At 38.6% G+C, this 20,136-nt stretch overlaps 1 protein-coding gene across 1 annotated transcript in view; it reads right to left on the reverse strand.

Moving 5' to 3' along the window:
• CUBN (cubilin) overlaps window positions 1-20,136 on the reverse strand; it is a 141,967-nt gene that overhangs the window by 111,622 nt on the left and 10,209 nt on the right. Inside the window, exons 10-22 of the mRNA XM_065831316.2 lie at window positions 18,944-19,039; window positions 18,280-18,401; window positions 15,981-16,167; window positions 14,032-14,150; window positions 12,396-12,630; window positions 11,387-11,568; window positions 10,427-10,589; window positions 10,014-10,204; window positions 7,286-7,442; window positions 6,473-6,651; window positions 5,825-5,987; window positions 5,416-5,632; window positions 4,283-4,413 (exon numbers count right to left, since the gene is read on the reverse strand). Coding sequence (XP_065687388.1) covers window positions 4,283-4,413; window positions 5,416-5,632; window positions 5,825-5,987; window positions 6,473-6,651; window positions 7,286-7,442; window positions 10,014-10,204; window positions 10,427-10,589; window positions 11,387-11,568; window positions 12,396-12,630; window positions 14,032-14,150; window positions 15,981-16,167; window positions 18,280-18,401; window positions 18,944-19,039 — 2,142 coding nt within the window. The remainder of the gene's footprint in view (window positions 1-4,282; window positions 4,414-5,415; window positions 5,633-5,824; window positions 5,988-6,472; window positions 6,652-7,285; window positions 7,443-10,013; window positions 10,205-10,426; window positions 10,590-11,386; window positions 11,569-12,395; window positions 12,631-14,031; window positions 14,151-15,980; window positions 16,168-18,279; window positions 18,402-18,943; window positions 19,040-20,136) is intronic.

Below are 20,136 nucleotides of genomic sequence, written 5' to 3' on the forward strand. Positions count from 1 at the left end.
GCTATTAGCAAAGTTAGCAGAAAAACAGGACTTTGACTCCTTTGCCAAAGTTCAAAATGCAGTCTAACTCTGTAATGTAATTGCTATACGCCTGGAAAAAATATGAATTCAGTTTAGTTTGAAGACACTTACTGCAGCTTATGAAAAACAGAAGGCAGTGGCAATTGTCAAGGACAATCGCACATCTTGCCTTGCCAGCATGTGAGGTTTTGAAAACTATTCAATCTGCTTTCTGATTTTGGTACTCTGCGTGTTTGCTCCTCTGAAAAAAAAAAATGCCATAAATGGCAGTAACCCACTGTAATAGCCAACAGCAGAGAAAAATGCCAACTTTAGTACCACTCAGTCATGCAATCATGCATACTGCAGAAAATTATATTCCTGTTTTCTCCCATAAAGAGATATTCATCATTTACCACAATTCCAACTAATCAAAAATAAAACTATAGTGTCATGTGTAAAATTGCAGTTTTCTTTCTGTCTTGGTCAGCCAAAGGAAAACTGGGATCCCTCACAATTAGACCTTTATGTAACATTATACATGTTTAGGAAAACAAACAAACAAACAAACAACAATAAAAAGGAAGAAACTATCACATGAAGTATATTCCTCTCCACAGGCAATGGAAAAACTCATCTGCACTTCAAGGCCTTCTGTTACTGCTGCTGGCAGATGCTCACAGGCTTAATTTTCAGCAAGAAGGCACACAGAGGCCCTTTGTCCTGTTTCAGACCCAAATCCCTTAGGAACATAGGGTACAGCTGTTCAAGAAGAATCTCCAACTGTCTTCTGTTAATTTATACACACTATAGAGGTGTATACACATCTATAAGAATATACAGGCAGACTAATACCCTGATCGAACATAACGAAGTTACAGTGGTCTAACAGGTTGCCAGTCACCAGCTGATGGAGCGTTTTCTGGACAATCAGGGTGAGCTGAGCAGATGCCCAAGGTGCATGTAGAACTTCAGCTTTTTTTGATGTCTTTGCTCAGCCTTGTTTAACCATTACTTTCCATTCCCGTCTTTGGTCAAAAGAAAATTTTTTAAAAATCCTGCACAATACCCCATTTCAAAGTAAAACAAATTACCACTTGTGAAGAAGTTGAGGACAATAAAATACATACACTGTGTTATTCCTATTGAAAAATTATGGATTTTTGAAGACCCTGATCAACACTTCCAGGAAAGACTGAGCCCTTTCAAAGATTTTTCAGTATTTGTGCTATGGACAGCCAAGATGGGCAAAAGGAAACCCTTAAAGTCTGTCATAACACTTACATGGTTCTAGTGACATTCGTCTATCTGGTATTTGAGACATGTACTCTAGGAAATAAATCTAAATATTACCATGCTTTCCATGTGACTCTCCTTTTAAAAGACAGAAAGATGGCCAAGAACTGAGCACCCAAGGTACAGATAGTTTAAGTGGGCAATATACATTTTAAACAACTGTGTGCCATATGGGTATATTTCACTGATGGATTTCCATTTCTATTCCTGCTATATGAGCTATTCACAGCTACTAGCTGGCAGACTGCTAAAACAATTGTTTGCACTTCATGGACCACAGCCACGGCTGTATCTCATGGCATTTACGTTTTTTGAGCAGGAAATACAACTTTGTCATTATTTTCAGGCTACTTTTCAACTAATTAATATATCACATATAAATCATGCTAACAAAAACTTTTTGTTCTAAGATGCATAGAGAAGAAAATTAGTTTTGTTTTACACAAAGACCTTTTTTTTTCCACTTATATTTATCTTTTTTTTTTTTTTTACTCCTTTTTTGGAGAATCTTATCCATCTTTTCAATGGCTCATTCTCTGTAAAATAACTTGAGGCAAAAGCCTATTGAAACATCTAATATGAACCAGAACAGCTTTGACAAGTTCTGATATTGGTTACACTGTAGCTGGCTAAGAAAACAGCTCAGAAACATGAGGGATTCTTATTGCACAAGAAACATTATTAGAACCATATTTTCTTAGCAGAAAAAATCAAACTAGGCAGCAGATTTAAAGAAAAAAAATAATCCATAGCTTTGGTAAATATTTCATATATAATTATGTTCAGCAGTTTGATACCTTAGTGTAACTGGATATACATAAGATGAATATCAGCTCTAAACATCTCACAGTGGGAAAACTAAACTTGACATGATTTCAGGAAAATGGGGAGTTGCTTCTTGTAGCAAAGTGCATATACACACTTTTGCCCTCTCTCAGGCCACAGTGACTTCAAAACACTTTATTCTTAATCAAAAATGAATGCCAGCAGTTCAGTATTTATGACAATTTTAAAGTACTGCTATGCTTGTGCTGGGACCAAAAGAAATGAATCTCTGTAAAGAAAATATTGTAGTTATTTTAAGTTTATTACTCTCTGTTTCAGTAGTTATCTGCTACTTTGCCATAATTCTGCAAACTATAGTGGTTGAAGTGAAAAAAACATTTATTCTGGAGATCATAGTTGTAGGTCTGAGTGAAACAGAAATATGGATTAATGTTGAGTACAGAATATTTTAATCTTGAAGAACTATGAGAAGAGCTGCTATAAGAAGAGTTAGGAAGGAATCAAATCTACCCATGAAATATTAATAGGAGGTAAAGTAAAAATCACATTAACAAGCAACAACCATATTTACAGAAGTTACAGTTAGCAACTGCAAAAACAGGCTCACAAAACACTTCCTTAATAAAGCTGATAATTTCACTGTTTCTCACTAGTAAGAATTCAGTTTTCAAGCTACAGACTCTTTCTTGGAAAGACTTTTAAAAGTAGAACTTGCTTTTTGGCCTATTATTTTCTAAAGAATAGAAATTTCTTTCTTGGAATAGTTCTCATTAAATCTTAATAGGTTTTACTGGCTTTTTCGTTACCATGCCAAGTAAATCAAGTATGAAAGAAGGCAGCTGAGAAAATGGATTATTTGGATTTATAAGTTCTCTGGTAGTGAACAAAAACAGTGGCAAAATCTGTAATGGTTTCGCCTACACACATGCTTGAGAGATGAAATAATAGCCAAATTTTCCAAGCTGTCACCAATAAAGGAGTTATTTTTCACAAGGTAGAAATCGGAAATTTTTCTGTTTTTAAGCAGGTTGGAGAAACCCAGAAAATAGGAAAAATAAAAGGATTAAAGCAAATAATAGCAAACAGCAAGAAGCCATTGGTAGTTTATGTCTGCCTGGATGAGCACTATGAATTTCTGCTATTCATTGACTAAAACCCTTGTATCCTGCATACACATATATAAACCAGCTAGAAACTGGTTAACGATGAGTACACAAATAACCCAGCTACAACGCTATTCTCATTTTCACTGTTTTTCGTTGTCCCACTCTACCTCTTGTGTGGTTTAATTCTGCTAGGCAGAACCTGTCCCTCTACCCACATAAATCTGTGTTTAGCAGTGACAAGATCAAAAGCAGACACACGTCTGCTGGGTCTACGAAAGCAGCAGTTACAGTCTTTCACCAGGAGACTGCTCTTTCGAGAGCACAGCTCAATCACTGCTAAAACAGTGTCAGTGCTGGAGAGATGTGCAAATGCTGGACCAGGCTCAGCATAGTTTGAAAACACAGATGTGCCCCCACCCTGGAAAACCTTCAAATCAATTAGAATTCTGAGCAATTTGTTAGTTTTTCTCTGCTTTAGAGGACTAAGGGAAAGGACAGTCATTCTTCTCTTCAATAGTCTTTTCCCTAGTGATGTATGTCTTGGGACCCTTAAAAGGAGATACAGGTTTAAGACATAACAGGAGCCTTGTACTCTTCTGGAGACAGAAATGTTGCACTCCATCGTGATGAAAAAAAACAGCTTGTGCTTTCAGGTTATTTTGCTGCTTTATCAAATTTCATCCTATATGACCTCTCTCTGCCTATTATCAATATTGCATCTTAATTGAGACTAAATTAATTTTCATGGCACCCAAGAGTCTCCAATTCAAATGAGTTGTCCATGTTTGCTAAGCTTCTCAGATCACACATACTTAGCTCAGAATGGCAAAGCAAATTTATTTCCTAAATAATTCATGCAGTTCTGCCATGTCAGCTCTTACTGGCTTTTTAAAGAAAACAGCAGTGCTGCTTACAGGAATTGCTTTCTGCTTTCCTAGGGAGGAAAAGGCTTGTGAATAGAGCAGGATAGAAAAGAAGGGGTTGAAGAGGCACCAGGCAGTCTTCTGTTAACAGAATGTTTCTGTTTCTAGCAGTGGTTATAAAGTGACAGCTGAAAACATTTAATTTGCATAATGAACCGACTGAGATATTACCTTTTGTTGCATCCAGGGAGATATAATTAGCTGAGAAGCCCTCAGATACAATGCTGAAATCGGTCACGAAGTACAACATCATCATGTTGCCACCACTAGTGAGAGAAGGTGGAACTGATCTTCCACAGTACCTGCAGCAAAAAGATGCCTCAAATTGAATGGCAGCACTTTATGGGGCATCTATATTCCTGGAAGAGGATTCAGCTTTCCTGAGAAGTTTGAGCAGCTACATATACACAAATGTCTCCTTTGGATGATACAGACCCCAGCCATGGACCTTGTGTCATGGGACTAAACAGCACACTACATGTCCAAGGGTAAAATCTTGCATGGCAAAGCTGGTGGAGAAACTGTTGATCAAGTTGTCAAACTCTTATTGAAATTATTCTATTCCGTACCTACAATGTATTCTGTTCTTTTGTAGGAGTCAGAGTGGCTGGTCAAAGGCTAAGATTGCAAAACGCTCTCCATTATAATATGATAGTCATTTGCTTCTTATTTTCCAAAATACTGCCATGTCAGTCAACTACTTTACAGCCTGTAGCTGCAGCTGGATACTGTTCCCAAGTAGTTCAGATGTTCTTGAATTCTAGGGTGGCAAGAAAACCCTGTATATACTGGAGCTGGTGAACGGAGAAAAAAAGCAAATATACTTCCCTAAGATAAAATCACATATCAGGAGAAAGTGAAAACAAAATCCTATAAAATGCAGACTTCAGTTTAGTTTTTGCTGAGATCCAAATGCACAATTTTTAAAGTAATCTTTCACTTCTGCAAATGCTTCAAATCACATCTTTTCCTTGCACAGATGCTTTTGAATTTATTTCCCATAAATCAAAATGTTAATGGAGCTGGACAATGCCAGCTACTGAAACCTGTCCTTAAAGAAACTGTCCTCGTGACACAAGCTAGTTTCTCCTAGTACGATATTTATTAAATATGCTTCTCATCCTATGGTCAAAGAAAGCAAGCTGCCTCTACTGCCTTAGGCAGAGAAATTACTGGTATTGTTTCTGTAATGCAGAGAAGTTAATCTCTCCACAAAATTTAAGGAAACAAATTGGATGTCGAGATCTACAGGACAGTACTCACTCTTCAGTAATTCAGCTCTGTAGGCTAATAGACATATTCACCTTCCCAATTTTTGCGCAGTGCTGTTGTCATATATTTCAAGATAATCCTTTCTGCAACTGTCTTCAAATTCCAAGTTAAATGAAGTGAATGTCAGACGGATAAGGTAGCCGAGTTCAACGGAGATAATCCAGGTACAGTTAATACCATGTGGGTAGACATCTGGATGACCTGGACTTGTAATGGTTCCTTCTGGCCCAGTGAAAATCTCTCCACATACTGTAGAGTTTTAAAACATCAGGTTAAACAATATACTTATTAAAAATTTAGGCACTTATAAAACTGGATATTTTTCTTTCTGAAATTTCGTAGTCTTTTTTTCCTCAATGCATACTACACAAATGTTTTCAGTGTACAGGAAAATATGGAAAGTCCCAACACTCTACAAAGAAAACAACAAAAAATCCTTACCTGTATCTAATGGCCAATACTCAGCTCTGAAACCAAGGCTGGTAAGAGAGGAAACTCTGAATTTGATATAGAGATTGTTCTGTGTAGACTGCACTCTAGATGGTCCAGCTGTACCACAGTATTTATACAAAAGAGGAGAGTCTGTGTTGTTGCCATCTTTGACCTGAAGAACAGTGTATTCAGAATATCCCATACAAATTTCTATTATATTGAAGTTGCAAGCATAAATGAATTAATAAGAATCATATAGAAGAGATTGTTACTAAGTCAAACCCTACCCTACTACAGGCACATACAGTGCAACCTTATGACTGCCAGAGAAGGACTGTCCTACCCAAAATGTGTCAAATGGAGAAAAGCCGAGATCTTACGCCCTCAACAGTAAGTAGCACACAAACATCCAAACCCAGGTCTGTCTTTGATAATTAAAGACATCTGATACTCATCTCTGATTATCAAAATGGGCATATCAACTTTGGAGAACAAAGAAAAGATTTGGGGTCCCATTATGAACCTGGAAAAGTTTTTATAACTACTGTAGAAGTGCTTGTCTGTCAAGCAGTTCTGCTTTGGCGGAGATGAGTATGAAAAGGAACATACAGATAAGGATCTATCTGCTCTTCATAGTATATGCATATTATCCTTTACCTCAATGTAGTCCGAGTCACAAGTGGTTGCATTTTGAAGATCAAAGTCGACAAAGTTAAGTACCACCACTTTACCAGGTGGCTGGGAGATGATCCACTCACAGGTCTTTGGGTGAGGGGACGTCCTGGGGTAGTAAGGTGAACGGATAGTGCCTGCTCCAGACAAGGAGCCTCCACAGGCTGCCAAGAGACACCAAGAATCAGCACTTGTGATAAATGCTTTCAAGGAACGTATAATGGGATGTCTATCAAACATCACTACGGAATAAGAAGAAAATCAGCCCTAAAAACCTTCTTACAGCCTCTACAACAGATCATCCAAGTATCATTAAAAACTTATTTAAAAGAACGTATTTCTACAATTATAGCATAAATGTATATACAGAAGACCAATCTAACAGTGCTCATGAAATCTTTAGAATTTGACTCATTTGTTTCACACAAACAGACAGACTTGATGATTAAAGAGTAAAAGGTAGGGATAATGGAAATAAATGAAAATATGAGTATTTAGGTAGAATTATAGCTATATCATCTTTGGTATGTTAGCGGTAAGTGATTTATCATTAATAGAAGCAATGGGGGGTGCATTTCCAAGAATGGTAGGAGTGTCTACAACAGACCTATTGCAGACAGCATTTTAGCATTTCTAAAGGCAGCAATGAATAGATAAGCTGGCTCTATTTTTTTTTTTTTAATTTCCTTTCTTTTGACGTTTGTCTTAGGCCCATAATACAGATAATATGACACTGAAATGACTGAAAATGTCCAAATTATAGATCAGTTGACTGAGCAAGTCACCAGTTCCTCTTACCAACTTGATAAATGGCTCTGAAGCTAGCCCTTTGCACAGATGCATCAGACTTGAACTTGATCCAGAGGCTGTTGCTGGTAGAAATGATTGGAGACATAAGTGTACTATCACAGAACTTTATAATAAGAGAAGACACCTCACTGTCACCATCTCGAACCTAGTCATCAAAAAGAAAAAAAAAATATGTGAGATCATGAAAGTGTTGGGATCTGACATCCTGATCAAATTATAATCTCACAGGAACTGCTAAATTTATAAATAAATAAATAAATAAATAAATATATAAATAAATAAATACACAGGTTTACTTATTTATAAAGGGACAAAGAGCCATCAAAGCAATTGTCACAAGCACATGATTTAGGAGAGCACAATGGAAGGATGGGATGATCAGTACATGAGTTTATGTTTTTCTTGACCTGATTCTCCTACATATTTGGTGTAGCCCTGTGAATAATGATAAAAATAACAGGTTCTCTAAACCACATGAATAATGTCTCCCATTACCAGTTAGGAGGGTGGTATGGAGAAGGAGCTGGCTTGCCTAACATCTTACCTCTGCAGCACCGTGTCACAGGTTTTCTCAAATAAGAACTTTTATTGTGTCTAGTTTCTTATTGCAGATCCCTTATCACAGGCAGTTCCTTCCTTAGTAAAAGATTAAAAAACCCTACCTGATCCAGTGCCTGTGAGCTGTATATGGCCCCTGTGGAAACTCTACAGGTTTCCTGGTGTCACCAGGGGTGGGAATAATCTGCATATTTTCAAATTGACAAAACAATTGTCAGAGACTGACTTTTAAAATAACATGAACACCCAAAAGCTATCTCCCTAGTTGAACTTAATTATAAAACCCAGTGAAACAATGTTTTAGAAAAATGTGGAAAATCAGGACTTGCTAAAGAGCACAGTGCTTTGGTTGTACCAGCTGTCCCGGTCAGAAAACATTGGTGCTGTATCTGCTGTGGGCTGAGCCCCAGTGAGCGGGCAGGACAAGGGGAAGGCAGCAGCACAGGGACATGAACGGGCTGTGCCCGCTCAGTGAGTAGCGAGGTAAACGCCTTGCTGAACTAATACAAACTGATTGTGTTCAACAGAAATGGTTTTGTTTCTCTGGCTGCTGTGAATTTAGCTGCTGTTCTGCCAGCAATTAGGCAAGAGGAGTACCAGGCCAAACAAACAAAAGCTGTCTGTTTTCATTAAACACACTTCCCCTCTCATTTCAGAAATTAATTACTCTTCATTCCAACCAAAGTCTCTGAATTAGAGGAGGAGGGAAGGGAACAATGTCAGCACAATAACATATTTTAAAAACAGATTAACTGCACAGAGTTGACAGAGGCCTATTCCTCTCTTGGTCAAGAAGAGACTAAGCACAAAACCCAACCTGCAGTACCAGGTACCCGCACAGCCTGCAGCGGGGGCCCAGCTCTGGTCCCACTGCTGCAGCTGCGGCTGCACCTGCGCTGATCAGTCGGGTACCTGTGCCCAGTTTGGTTTGTATCTGTTTACCTCTGTGCAGTACAGCCACAGTTTTATACCAAGAGCAGTACCCAGCAGTCATTCCATTCCATGCAGGATGAAGTATTCGTGGCTGTCTGGAGAAATACAGGCCGGGTGCGACACAGCCAGGGGTCCCTCAGGTCCCCCACATCCTGCCCTCAGCTCAGGACTCCATGTCAGCCCCCAGGGCCATGAGTCCCTGCCCCAGCGACATCGCAGCAGAACTGGTCTCCAGCCCCACATAGCCCTGCCCTGCCCAGCCATGGGCTTTGCTGAGCCAGGACCACCCACACACCCTCATCCCAGCCTGGCCTTGGTCCATCCCTGTCCCCAGCGAGGTGCCCAATGCCCAAGGCTGCCCTGCTCCCTGGCCAGGGTGGTGGAACAAGCCTTGATATGCCCCTTGGGGACCCCCATGGCCCCCAGGAGTTCCAAGCTGCACAGCGCCAGGTGAAACCTCACCTGCAGTTCGTCAGAGAAATGCAGACCTGGAGCTGGACAAAACTCGGTTTAGGGATAACAACAAAAATTAAGAAATGGTATCTAGTGTACTTAAAAGGCACCCTATAGTACTAAACTTGGATGTAACATGAAAAAGCAGACCAATGAAGAAAGAGTTAGATATAAAAGTAAACATAATAATCAGCCTCAAGTGTATCCCAGACAGCATCAATGCTACTATTGTATTATTATTACATTTTCCATATTTTTCTATAATAATTAGATTTAGACTAATACAATTACTGAATTAGATTAGTAAGATTTCAGCTATAGTAACAATAAATTCCTGATTTTATATATGTACATATGTATGTATGTATATATAAACATATATATGGTGTGGTTCCTTTTTGACCCAGAAAAAGATTCCGAGTATAACACCATGACTCCAGAAAATGCTGCACAGTGACTGTGGCATTACTTCTATTTTTCTTGCATTTGGCATACACTTATCAAAGGCCTGAAGTCCACCATAACAATTTACAGCCGATTAAAAATTAGTGTTAAGCTAAACAGATTTTCTTATTCCCTTATGTTTCTTTCATTCTAAATCTACAGTCCTGCTCTTTTAGACTCTGTGAGTTTTGAACCCTAATAAATCGGTATGCTTAGTCCTTTGATAAACACCTATTTCTGCAGTGGCCCTTGGGACAGAAATTTTGCTGCACCGTTTTGTAACACACATGTAATCACCCTTTCATATCAACTGATTAAGAGAAATCACCTCGATATAATTTGATGAACAACCGGTGTGACTCTCCAGCTCCATATGGGTAAAATTGAGGTATATTTTTTCATCCTCTGGCTGTCTGATAATGTAGATACATTGTCGGTTGTTGATATAAGGGTTAGGCCAGAAAGGGGATGTGATAACCCCTTCGCTATCCGTGTAATTTCCTCCACAACTTGGATCTGCTATTATATATTAGAAAAAAAAATCCGTTAGTTGAGATATTCACAAGTATGGAAACTCAGTTTAGGCTGCTTCTGCACAATGGCTGGAAATCAAAGTGGATTTCCGTGTTATTCAATAGCAAGTGTTAATTACACCTGTTCATGTGCTGTTGGCTCTATCTGTGGGATGTATATTTACCTGGGAATGTTACAGACCAAATTTTAATGCTGAATTTTACTTACCAGGTGATGTTGTATAGATGATGTGGAAGCCTTTATCTGTAACTAAGTCATCAGAGTGAAAATGGATCCATGCATATGGACCAGTGGTTTGGAGTGGGGGTGGAGATCCAGTGCTACAGTATTTACCAAGGACAGGGTCTTGTGGCAGAAGACCATCTCGAATCTAGACAGAATAATAAATCAGAGATTAGGATTATTAGGTGTGTGCCAACTGTGAACAATACCAAGAATCTTAAAGTTATCTCAGGGGCCACACAAGATACTGCAGATGGTGGGTAGTGGGAAAGCTCATAGGAAGTTTCCTCTAAACACACAGGAACCGAGAAACAGACACACCAGCAGAGCTCTGATTAAGGTCCTTGGAGAGTCATCAAGGGTTTTGCGAAAGGGAATGAAAGTATCAGGAGATCTACTGTTCAGTTGTTTTCTTGAAATCATGCTCAGCATTTCACAATTTTGGAAAACATGCTATTCCAAAACAGCTTCTCATTTCCACAACTCGGCATTGGCGAATTCTATAACAATCACTTTTCACTTTAGTAAAAAGGCCTAAACTCACACATCAAGTCATAGACTGTACTGCAATATGAATCTGTTAATCCTATTCCCTAATAGGTTCCCTTAAAGAGATTAATTCTCTGTGAGCTGACATTCGACAAGAAGTTTGGAGATTGAACTTTGTAAGAAAGTGAAAGATTCCCCCCAGGTATTTGGCCTGAATCCTATTCCTCTTTAGTTGCAAAACTTCTACTGACTTCAGTGGACTGTGATATCATCTTCGTTCTGTGCTGCCTATATATCTGAGTGTGCATTGGTGGGTGGAATAAGTACAAATGAGTATTTCAACCCAGAATTTAATTCTTGAACAGTCCCCTTCTGTACGTAGAAAAAGTTTTGAAATATCTTGTTTTGCAATAACATAGCCATAAAATGCTGTCATAATCCACAATTAAACTTTACCTCTAAATAGTCAGAACTGCAGTTTTCATGGTGTTCTAGGCTTAGTGTGCCAAAAGCAAATGTGATGAGCAGGCCAGGACTGGTTGAGATGGTCCAGAAACAGTCTCTGTTTACAGGATAGTTACCAGGGTATCCTGGAGAGCTTATCGAGCCGTAAGTACCCATCAGCTCACCACCACATTCTGACAGAAAAGAAACATGAAATAACATATCCTTCAACACCACATGTCAGAAGATGAATTCTCCTGTAGTGCCAATACTATGTACCACTCTGGGATCCAGAATAAATTTTAAAACAAAGACCAAGCCAAACAAACCAACAATTTACTTCTTTCTTTAAATTTGACAATTAATTCTGCAATTTGATTGTAAAAGCAGAAGTTCAAATATTTCCTGATTTGCACAGTGAAAGAAAGATTCTTTCCCAGTTACGATGGAACTATTATTAGGAGAATGATCAAAAGCAGTGTGTTTTGGATTTCATTTGCAAAATTAATCTGAATTTCTGTACTTTGCAAATAGTCTCCATATTTTATCCTAGCACAAGGCTGTTTTCACTTTTAAAAAGTGTTAATTACAGGGAAGGTTGTTTCATATACCTGTAATAAAAAAAAAAATCTCTCATGTTTGGAAAGCATGGTTCAAAACCTCTAGCCTCTTGCATATTGTCAGTGGCAAAAAAAGGCAACTTGCTTGCTCAAAGCACTAGATACTTCTGTGAGAAAAGAGAACTGAACAGAAGAACAGCATCTCCAGGAACACATGCTCTTGTGGGATTCCTCACAGGAGATATAAAACAGCCATAAAAACAGGAGAAAGTTATGCACACAGAGGCTGAGAGTTGGAGTTTAGATATTTTGAAGTGACAAATATGTCTACATTTCAGCCTCAGTCCCTAGTAAAACATTGTCCTAGTGCTCCTTGTGATACCTAATCAAAGGAAATGGGTCATTCTTTTTGTTTCAAAGCCATGAAGATGCTAAATTATTGGACATTTCATCAAACTTACCAGGATCCCGAGATTCCCACTGAACAGTAAAACCTCCAGCTGTAATGGTGTAGTTGGAGTAGAACCAGAAATACAGGGAGCTGTGGGAACTGAAAAGCTCTGCAGGAGGTGAGGAGCCACAGTATTTCCCCAGCATGTGCATTGATGCTGAAGGTCCATCGTGGATTTGAAGGAAGGCAGAGCTACACCCATTACTTGTCTCCAGTTGGAAAAATGGGAAAGTAATGCGCAGAATCTAACAGAAAGTAACAAAAGAAGAAATTTTTTTTTTTTTTTTTCCCTATCTGCTGGGACACTATATAAAAAGGCTGTTTATATGTGTTTATCTGTGTTCATATAACTGAAAGAATCTATGAGCTTTGGAGCCGTTATGCCATTACCTGAAAACTTCGAGGACAGAAGAAGATATTACAGAATCTTAAGGGTCAAAAGAAGAGAAGAGAAGATAGGAAAGAATTTGGACAGGGAAGTTGTCTGGAAATAACATTATTTCTGTAAACTAAAAATTGAGAACATTTGCCTGTGTCTGTTTTATCTGTAAAATATATATATATATATGTATATATTTCAGGCCATGCAAAAGACTTGAAATACAGTATAAAATATTTTATTCCATATCTCCCGTGGCAGTTTTCTCATCAGGTAATTAACATTTCTTACCCTCACTATGGTTGAAAATATTGTCATGGGAGTTAAAAAAATGAAATTATCTTTTTTTGTACATATCAAATTGGTGTCTCATAAGCCCACTCTAGATACTTAGTGACATACACAGCTTTATGTATGTCCTCACTGATGTGCCTTAATACAGCTCTGCTGAAGACAGCAGTGACTCTCACACCTAAAGCTGAGGATATGTCTCATACATATAGGGCTGCATAAACCACTAGCAAACACTCGTTTAGAAAACTGCTTAAATCATTCCATGAAATATCAAAAAAGATCAAATATTTATATTCCAAGTAAGAAGTCCCATGCTGAAGTGTGAAGTAATATCTTGTGTAGTTGTTGCTTATAAGATAAGTGGAATTGCTAATTGCAGAGTAGAATCAGAATATACATTGGAGTGCAACATTTTAAAATTAATCCTTAGAAATCCAAATGCTGTTATTACACAAAGCCATTGATCGTATGAATTCAGCATTCCACATTTTTGAGGCTCAGAAACCAGAAATATGAAATTGTTCTGGGGCCACTTAGCTCGTGAACCACCTGTGGATCCTCTTAGAGCAGAGCTTTTCTCATGCAGCTATTCACAGATCTCAGTCTAAAGAAACATAAAATAGGTAGCTTCTCTACATGGTGGTAGGTGATGTCAGCCCTCACAAACTTATTACAAATCTCCAGTTGCCTGGTGTGTTTTATTAAGGTTTCTTTTTTAGATGTAATGATTATAGGAATGAGTAAATTCTAACCCTCAGCTCCATAGCAAAGCTTGCAAACATAAGCAGGGCTAATTCTTAGGGTAAGGAGACTGAAGGCTTGGAAGGGTCTACAACTTATTCACTTTGAAAAAGGCTTCTGAGGGCGTTGGATCACAGTGTTGGAGTATGTGGCATGAAGATGGTTGTGTTTGCTCTCGTGAGCTAAGGGGTTCTGCAGAGTGAGGGGTTCTTTAACCTGAACTCTATTTTACCTTGTTGGGATTAGTCTGAATAACCCAAGCGCAGCTGACCCCACTGGTGTACCGCTGGCTGTTTGGGTTGTTAGGGTAACTGAAAGTCCCCCTGGAGCCTGAGAGATATCCTCCACAAACTGCAGAAAGAGAGAGAAAATTGAATAAATTGATTAATTTGTGCTATTGCTGTACAGACTTAAACAAAACCTAACTTTCTAGCATAGCTTTGGCTTCCTGAACATTCAAAACCATGGTAAAAGATACTTCTGTAAAAGACTCTTCAGGATTTCCTCTAAATTGGAATGACATCACAAAAAATAAGCAAAATTACTCCCTGAGAGGAAAGTAGTTTCTGGGGAAAAAAAAAAAAAAAAAAAAAAAAAAAGAATAAAGATTTTCAGCTGGAATATGTGGCTTCTGCCAAAATATATTGATTCTGTCTCAGGAAAATGCCCATAAACTAGTTTGTTTCAAGAGGGCTGCCTCCAGATTGAATTTTTAAATTATTCACCTACAATAAAATAACATTTTGAAGCTAACATGATATAAAATTGTCTTTCTCGGTAGTGGTGCATCATAGAAGTTATCCTTCAGCTGTTTTATTGTCCCATTTATTCTTTTTGGTCAGATTTTTGGGCCAGATAACACCTCTCATGATATACCATGGTCTTTTCTCTCAATGAGCCATTCAATATATGGGAGCTGTGAACTGGGAATCCCAACTAAATATGAAAAAAATATGTCCATAAAGCACCCAAAATAGAACCACATATAGCTGCAGCATACCACAAGCAGCTGTAGTGCAAAATTCAACTGATGCCAAATAAATATTTAATTTTCAGCAAACTGAAATGAAGTATTTTGTTTCAGGGATTGGTTAAAATAATATAATTTTGTTTGAAGTGTCCAGCTAAAACATCTCATCATTTCTCAACCATATTCAGAATTATTATGTCATAAAATGTATAATGTTTCCCTTGATTAGGAACTACAACAGAAGTTAGTACATTACAATTTCTCACTGGACAAAAAACTGGTTTTCTATCCCTTCTACTATGAATGGTTAAAATATAGTTTTTCTACTTTTCAACAGGTATGTGCATAATAATAAAGATTACTGGTTAGATATTTAAGGGAGACAGAAAAGAGCTTGAAGGAGCTCTAAAACAGATCAGATTTCACAGTGGCTCTGTAAAAGTTTTACCCTCTGTATAATGTGAAAAGTTAATCTGCTTTCTTCACAGCAATGTGTAATAAATATGAGCCATCTAACAGATGGTTGCCATAGGGATGCTCACTGGAATGCTATCCTGATTTTTTAAAATTAAAATTAATGGGAAAAAAACCAAACCAAACCAAACCAAAAACAAACAAACAAACAAACAAAAAAACCCCAGAAAAACAAAACAGAAAAACAGAGAAAGTGATATTAAGAAGAAATGCTAAAGGCAGTCACTCTATAAAACTCCCCCATTTTCATTGATAACATTTCTTTCTTTAAATTTCTGTTTGAAAACCTTTTCTGACTTTTCATCTTGACTAAAAACATCAGGACCTCTCAGCTTCAAAACAAATGAAATAGTATGCACATAAGAGAAACATTAATATATTATCTTGCAAATCTGTTGTCTTTATATCAGATCTTCTTTCCCAACCAGCTCACCAGATCACTTTCTCAGGAACAAATACATGATTTTAGGATGCCTGGCATCTAGTCAAGGCCACTGGGCCTGCAGGTCAACTTCACTGTTACGCTGCTGTTGCTAAATTAAGCAGCTATAAACACAACTCATGGAAAACTCTGCCCCCAAGGGACTTTGGGACAGGACCTGTAATCCTTCGAGAAGGTGGTTGTTTTTTTTTCCATCAGAACTTGGTTCTGATTCACAGATTAATCATCTACAGCAAGCATCTACTCGCTGAAGGTGAGTGGCCCATTTCTCCAGGGCAGGAGGTCCTGGCCATACCTTGCTGGGCAGTCTGGCACTGAGGTCCTGTCCAGGAGCTGGTGCACTCGCAGGAGTAGCCATTGACCCCATCCGTGCAGCTTCCCCCATTCTGGCATGGGTTGCTAATGCATTCATCAATATTCTCTGTACAATTAGTGCCTGTCCAGCCCGCATTACACAGGCAGAAATATCCAGAGATTGTTGCCTACAGGTACAAACAAATGCAAAAAGAATTACTGAGCGTGGATCATCTAAAGGAATCAATGCCGTTGGCAGAAAGACTGATATTTACACTTATTTTAGGTGGAGATATCAGAGCAGAGAAATAAAACATTTGGAATGCAATTACATTGATGGTGACTGGTAAATACCAAAATAAACTCAAAGCCTAATCAGATTATCTAGCTCTTTGGTTTTTTTTTATTAAGTTATTTCTTTGCAGGGCTCAAATTACTTTCTAAGAAGTCAAAATCTGTATTCACTGTTTGCTTGGCTTTGAAATGATCACCCTAGAAACAAGTCAATCATATTATATATTATTATAAACAGCAAGTCAAGGTAACAGTGGTTTATAAATAATTTCTCTCAGGTCAGTTCTCTGGGAAGTCTGCACTGCAGTTACATGGGCTGTCAACTTGCATTTTCACCCTGAGGGATGTCAAATGGGAACAGTTGCATTACATTCTCCACATTGTTCCTCATTCTGTATGTCTCTTTTACATTTGTTTTGTCTAAACCTCTAATATTTCTCCTTATAATCAAGTCTTTCCATATCTTTAACTGCTTTAATTTCTTATGTCCTTTTTCCTTATATTTCTTGCTTTATAGGCACACCTTTTACAGGTAAAGCAGAATATGGTGTTCCAAGGTACATTCTTACAATCCCATCTTTGATGCCATACAATCAATGTGCTACATTCTCTATTTGCTTTTTTATTCTCTGTTCATGTCCTCTGTGTCCTAAACAGAGATTTTCAGCATGGTGAAAGAGGATTTTGATGTGTATTTAGGGCTCAGAATGCTGCTTTAGAAGACAAAAAGATGTTTTCTGATCTGCATTTAATTAACATTGCATCTGTCATTATGCTGGCCAAATATAGCTCTGTTCTCTCCGTATTTTATTAGATACTTCTGTAGTCACATCGCTGAAGTTATCTGACTGTGTTATTATCTTAAAGTAGTAGTTTGTAGCCATGATTGCCTGCAATTGTATGTTAGGATTTAGGGGAAGATGTCATATCTTTTAACAGACTGACTAAAATAAATAGTTTCTAAATAGGGCACAAAAGGACCTTTAAATATCTGAGTGAAAAGACAATAGGTATCTACAGAAGAGCAAGGAATGCTGGTAAGGGGTGGAGTGGAGGTGAAGGGATCATGTCCTGTCACAGAAAATGAGAAAAGGGAAGGTAATATATAATAGATTCATAGAATCATTTAGGTCGAAAAAGACCCTTAAGATCATTGAATCCAACCATTAACCTAACACTACTGAGTCCGTATTTTATGTTCTATTTCCCTCCTGGCTCCTAGGATCATCAAAAGGAGGATATCTGCAGACCAATGCGCACAAGTGGCATTAGACTCTACTGGAACAACAAATTTGCCATTTGTGAATTTTTATCCAAAATCATCTTAATAAATATGCTCCACAACAGAATTACCTAAATCCCCAGGTCTGCAGCATGGACTTTCCTAAGCACAGGACATCTCACTGAAGAAGCCAAAAGGCCTTAACAGGGTCCATGTGGACAAACTAAATGGTTGCTGTGCATGGCAGTGAATTCACAGCACCGGCCAGTAAAGGTTAAAACACTTGGCTACCAGCAAGAGTACAATCACTTCTCATGAAGCACTCTTTCCATATTCATATTAACAGCCTCCAGTAGTCTCTCACAAGATCAGCTTAGGAACACATGACTACCTGTACTGGATATTAACAGTTTGAAAGTCAGCAGAGGTACTGGGAAATTCCTCCATTATCCAAGGTAGTAAATTAATTTCCTGTCCCACTAGGGACAGCCATTCATCAGTTCTCCCCAAGCAGCACCAGTGTCCCATCTCTAGCCTGGGGTACCAGCTACAGCCTCTCGGGTTATTAATGCCAAGATTGCCACCTCTACATCAAACACAAAAAAATGGCTTGTGTGTCCTAAAATTCACTTTGTTTTCCCCAGGTATATCTGTTGATGTTCCAAGCCCCACTGACCTTGCCTCATTATCTTTAGTCCATGTGTACTCAGCACGCAGTCTCACCAGTCTCTGTGTTGTAATGACACAAAGCATTGTCACTAACTGCGAGGAGCCCAGCACTTACCAAGCACTTCCCATTTGCACAAGGGTTTTGCAGCTGGCAGGTATCACCAAGAGCAGAGCACCCACTGGGTCCATATCCACTTCCAGTGTACCCAGATGGGCAGGAACAAAATGGCATCAGCCCTTGGGAGGTGAGACAAGGTACAGAAAGTCATTCAGTCCTTGTTATGATGACAATACCAATGACAGCAAAGGTCCTTGACATTTTGAAGCAGAGCTTTTATATAATTCTAACGTATTTGATAGCTTCCCTGGTCAGTGCCCAGTTTGACCATGGAAAGATCCCTGGTGTTGCATTGCTATGAGTATCTGAGAGTCCAAGGTCACCTTCATGGGAAGCAGTGGGAGTAGCCAATGCAAAGGAGAAGAACAGTAAAAGAAGCTGAAATTGGATAATGACATCAAAGATAAATGGTGACTGTCTTCCCATTTTTTTTTTATGAAATCTGCTCTTTGCTGGAGCCTAGATCTATTTCTGTCAATGTTTGTGGAAAAGCCTGCTGGCTTTAGCTAGCCTGCTTGAAAACTCCTTTGGGTGAGGGAAAACTGAGCGTGGAAAAGGGGCTGAAATGTAAATATGTTGCTACAAAGTGGATTCAGCCTAACCAAACCTTCTTCGAGATTCACACTAGTATTAACCTACAAACCTTAAGAGAGCACCATACCTGGAGATGAAGTACAAGTAGCCGAAGGATGGCACCCTCCATTATTTATAGAGCAGATATCAACCTGAGTACATGTTTGTCCATCTCCCTCATAACCTGTTCAGACATAAATCTCAGTTAGTCTATAACAAATGATGTTGTCTGAGTATTGACAGCAAAACAATAATTTGGTGAGGGAAAAAAAATATGTGTAAAATAATAGTCTTCTACAATTAAAATGGAAAAGTTGAGGTTGCCACTGGAGTATATCCTGGCATACTTATTGTGGTTTCTACACCGCAGGGATGAATTGAGATTTTAAATAAATCTTCCCACGATTTTAGAAAAAAATTAGATCAGTATTATCCAAATATAGGTGAGGCCATAAAAACTCAGCTTTCTCAGCCACCATGTGCTGCCCTCCCTACGCTTCTGCACCCAGCCGGCCCCGACCACCTCTGGGCTTCGCTCTGCGGCCAGAGCTGCCCTTGGGTCTCAAACACAACACCCAGCTCCTCTTGGGGGGCTCAGCAGGACCAAAGCACTGCACCATGACTCTGCATGGCCAGAGCTTAGGTCCACTGCACCACATCAAAACTTGTCTGAGGCCACGTTTCCAGCATGGTGATAGCCCCTTAGTGCTCAGTAACTGAGGGCCTTCTCTACCAACAGTCTATTGCCAAGCAATAGAGAGGTCAATTAGAAACTCTTTTTCCTGGTATTATTTCTAGTATTGATAGCATGCATTGCATAAAGCCTTTTAAATCATAAACCACAGGGAATAAAGATGTAAGTTATGACTTCCACTGCTTGACCTGTACTGCAATGGAAACTCTGCCTTCTTAGAGAATGTACAGAACATGACAATTATCAAGGTTTTTTTTCAAGACAGACAATACAGCTGATTTATGGCACACAGGATACTCTTTCAATTAATACAAACGATGAAATTATGTCATAATTATGCAAGCCTTGTTTCCCCTTCATGATCTTATGAAGGAAGTACTTTATCAAATCAAGGCCCTGACACTGAAAAGGGCTACCTAGTACAAAAGAAACATATTTTAGAGGATGACCACCAGAGAGGTACTCTACAAAATGTTCTTTAACAGTTTTAATATACTTTAATATGTTACGATATTGCTTTTTGCATGTGAAATTTCTTAAGAACAAACTTGAGCTTCTCACATCCACAATGAAACAGGCTCAAATGA

The sequence above is a fragment of the Patagioenas fasciata genome, chromosome 2 (assembly GCF_037038585.1).
Source record: "Patagioenas fasciata isolate bPatFas1 chromosome 2, bPatFas1.hap1, whole genome shotgun sequence".
NCBI classification, from domain to species: Eukaryota; Metazoa; Chordata; class Aves; order Columbiformes; family Columbidae; genus Patagioenas; species Patagioenas fasciata.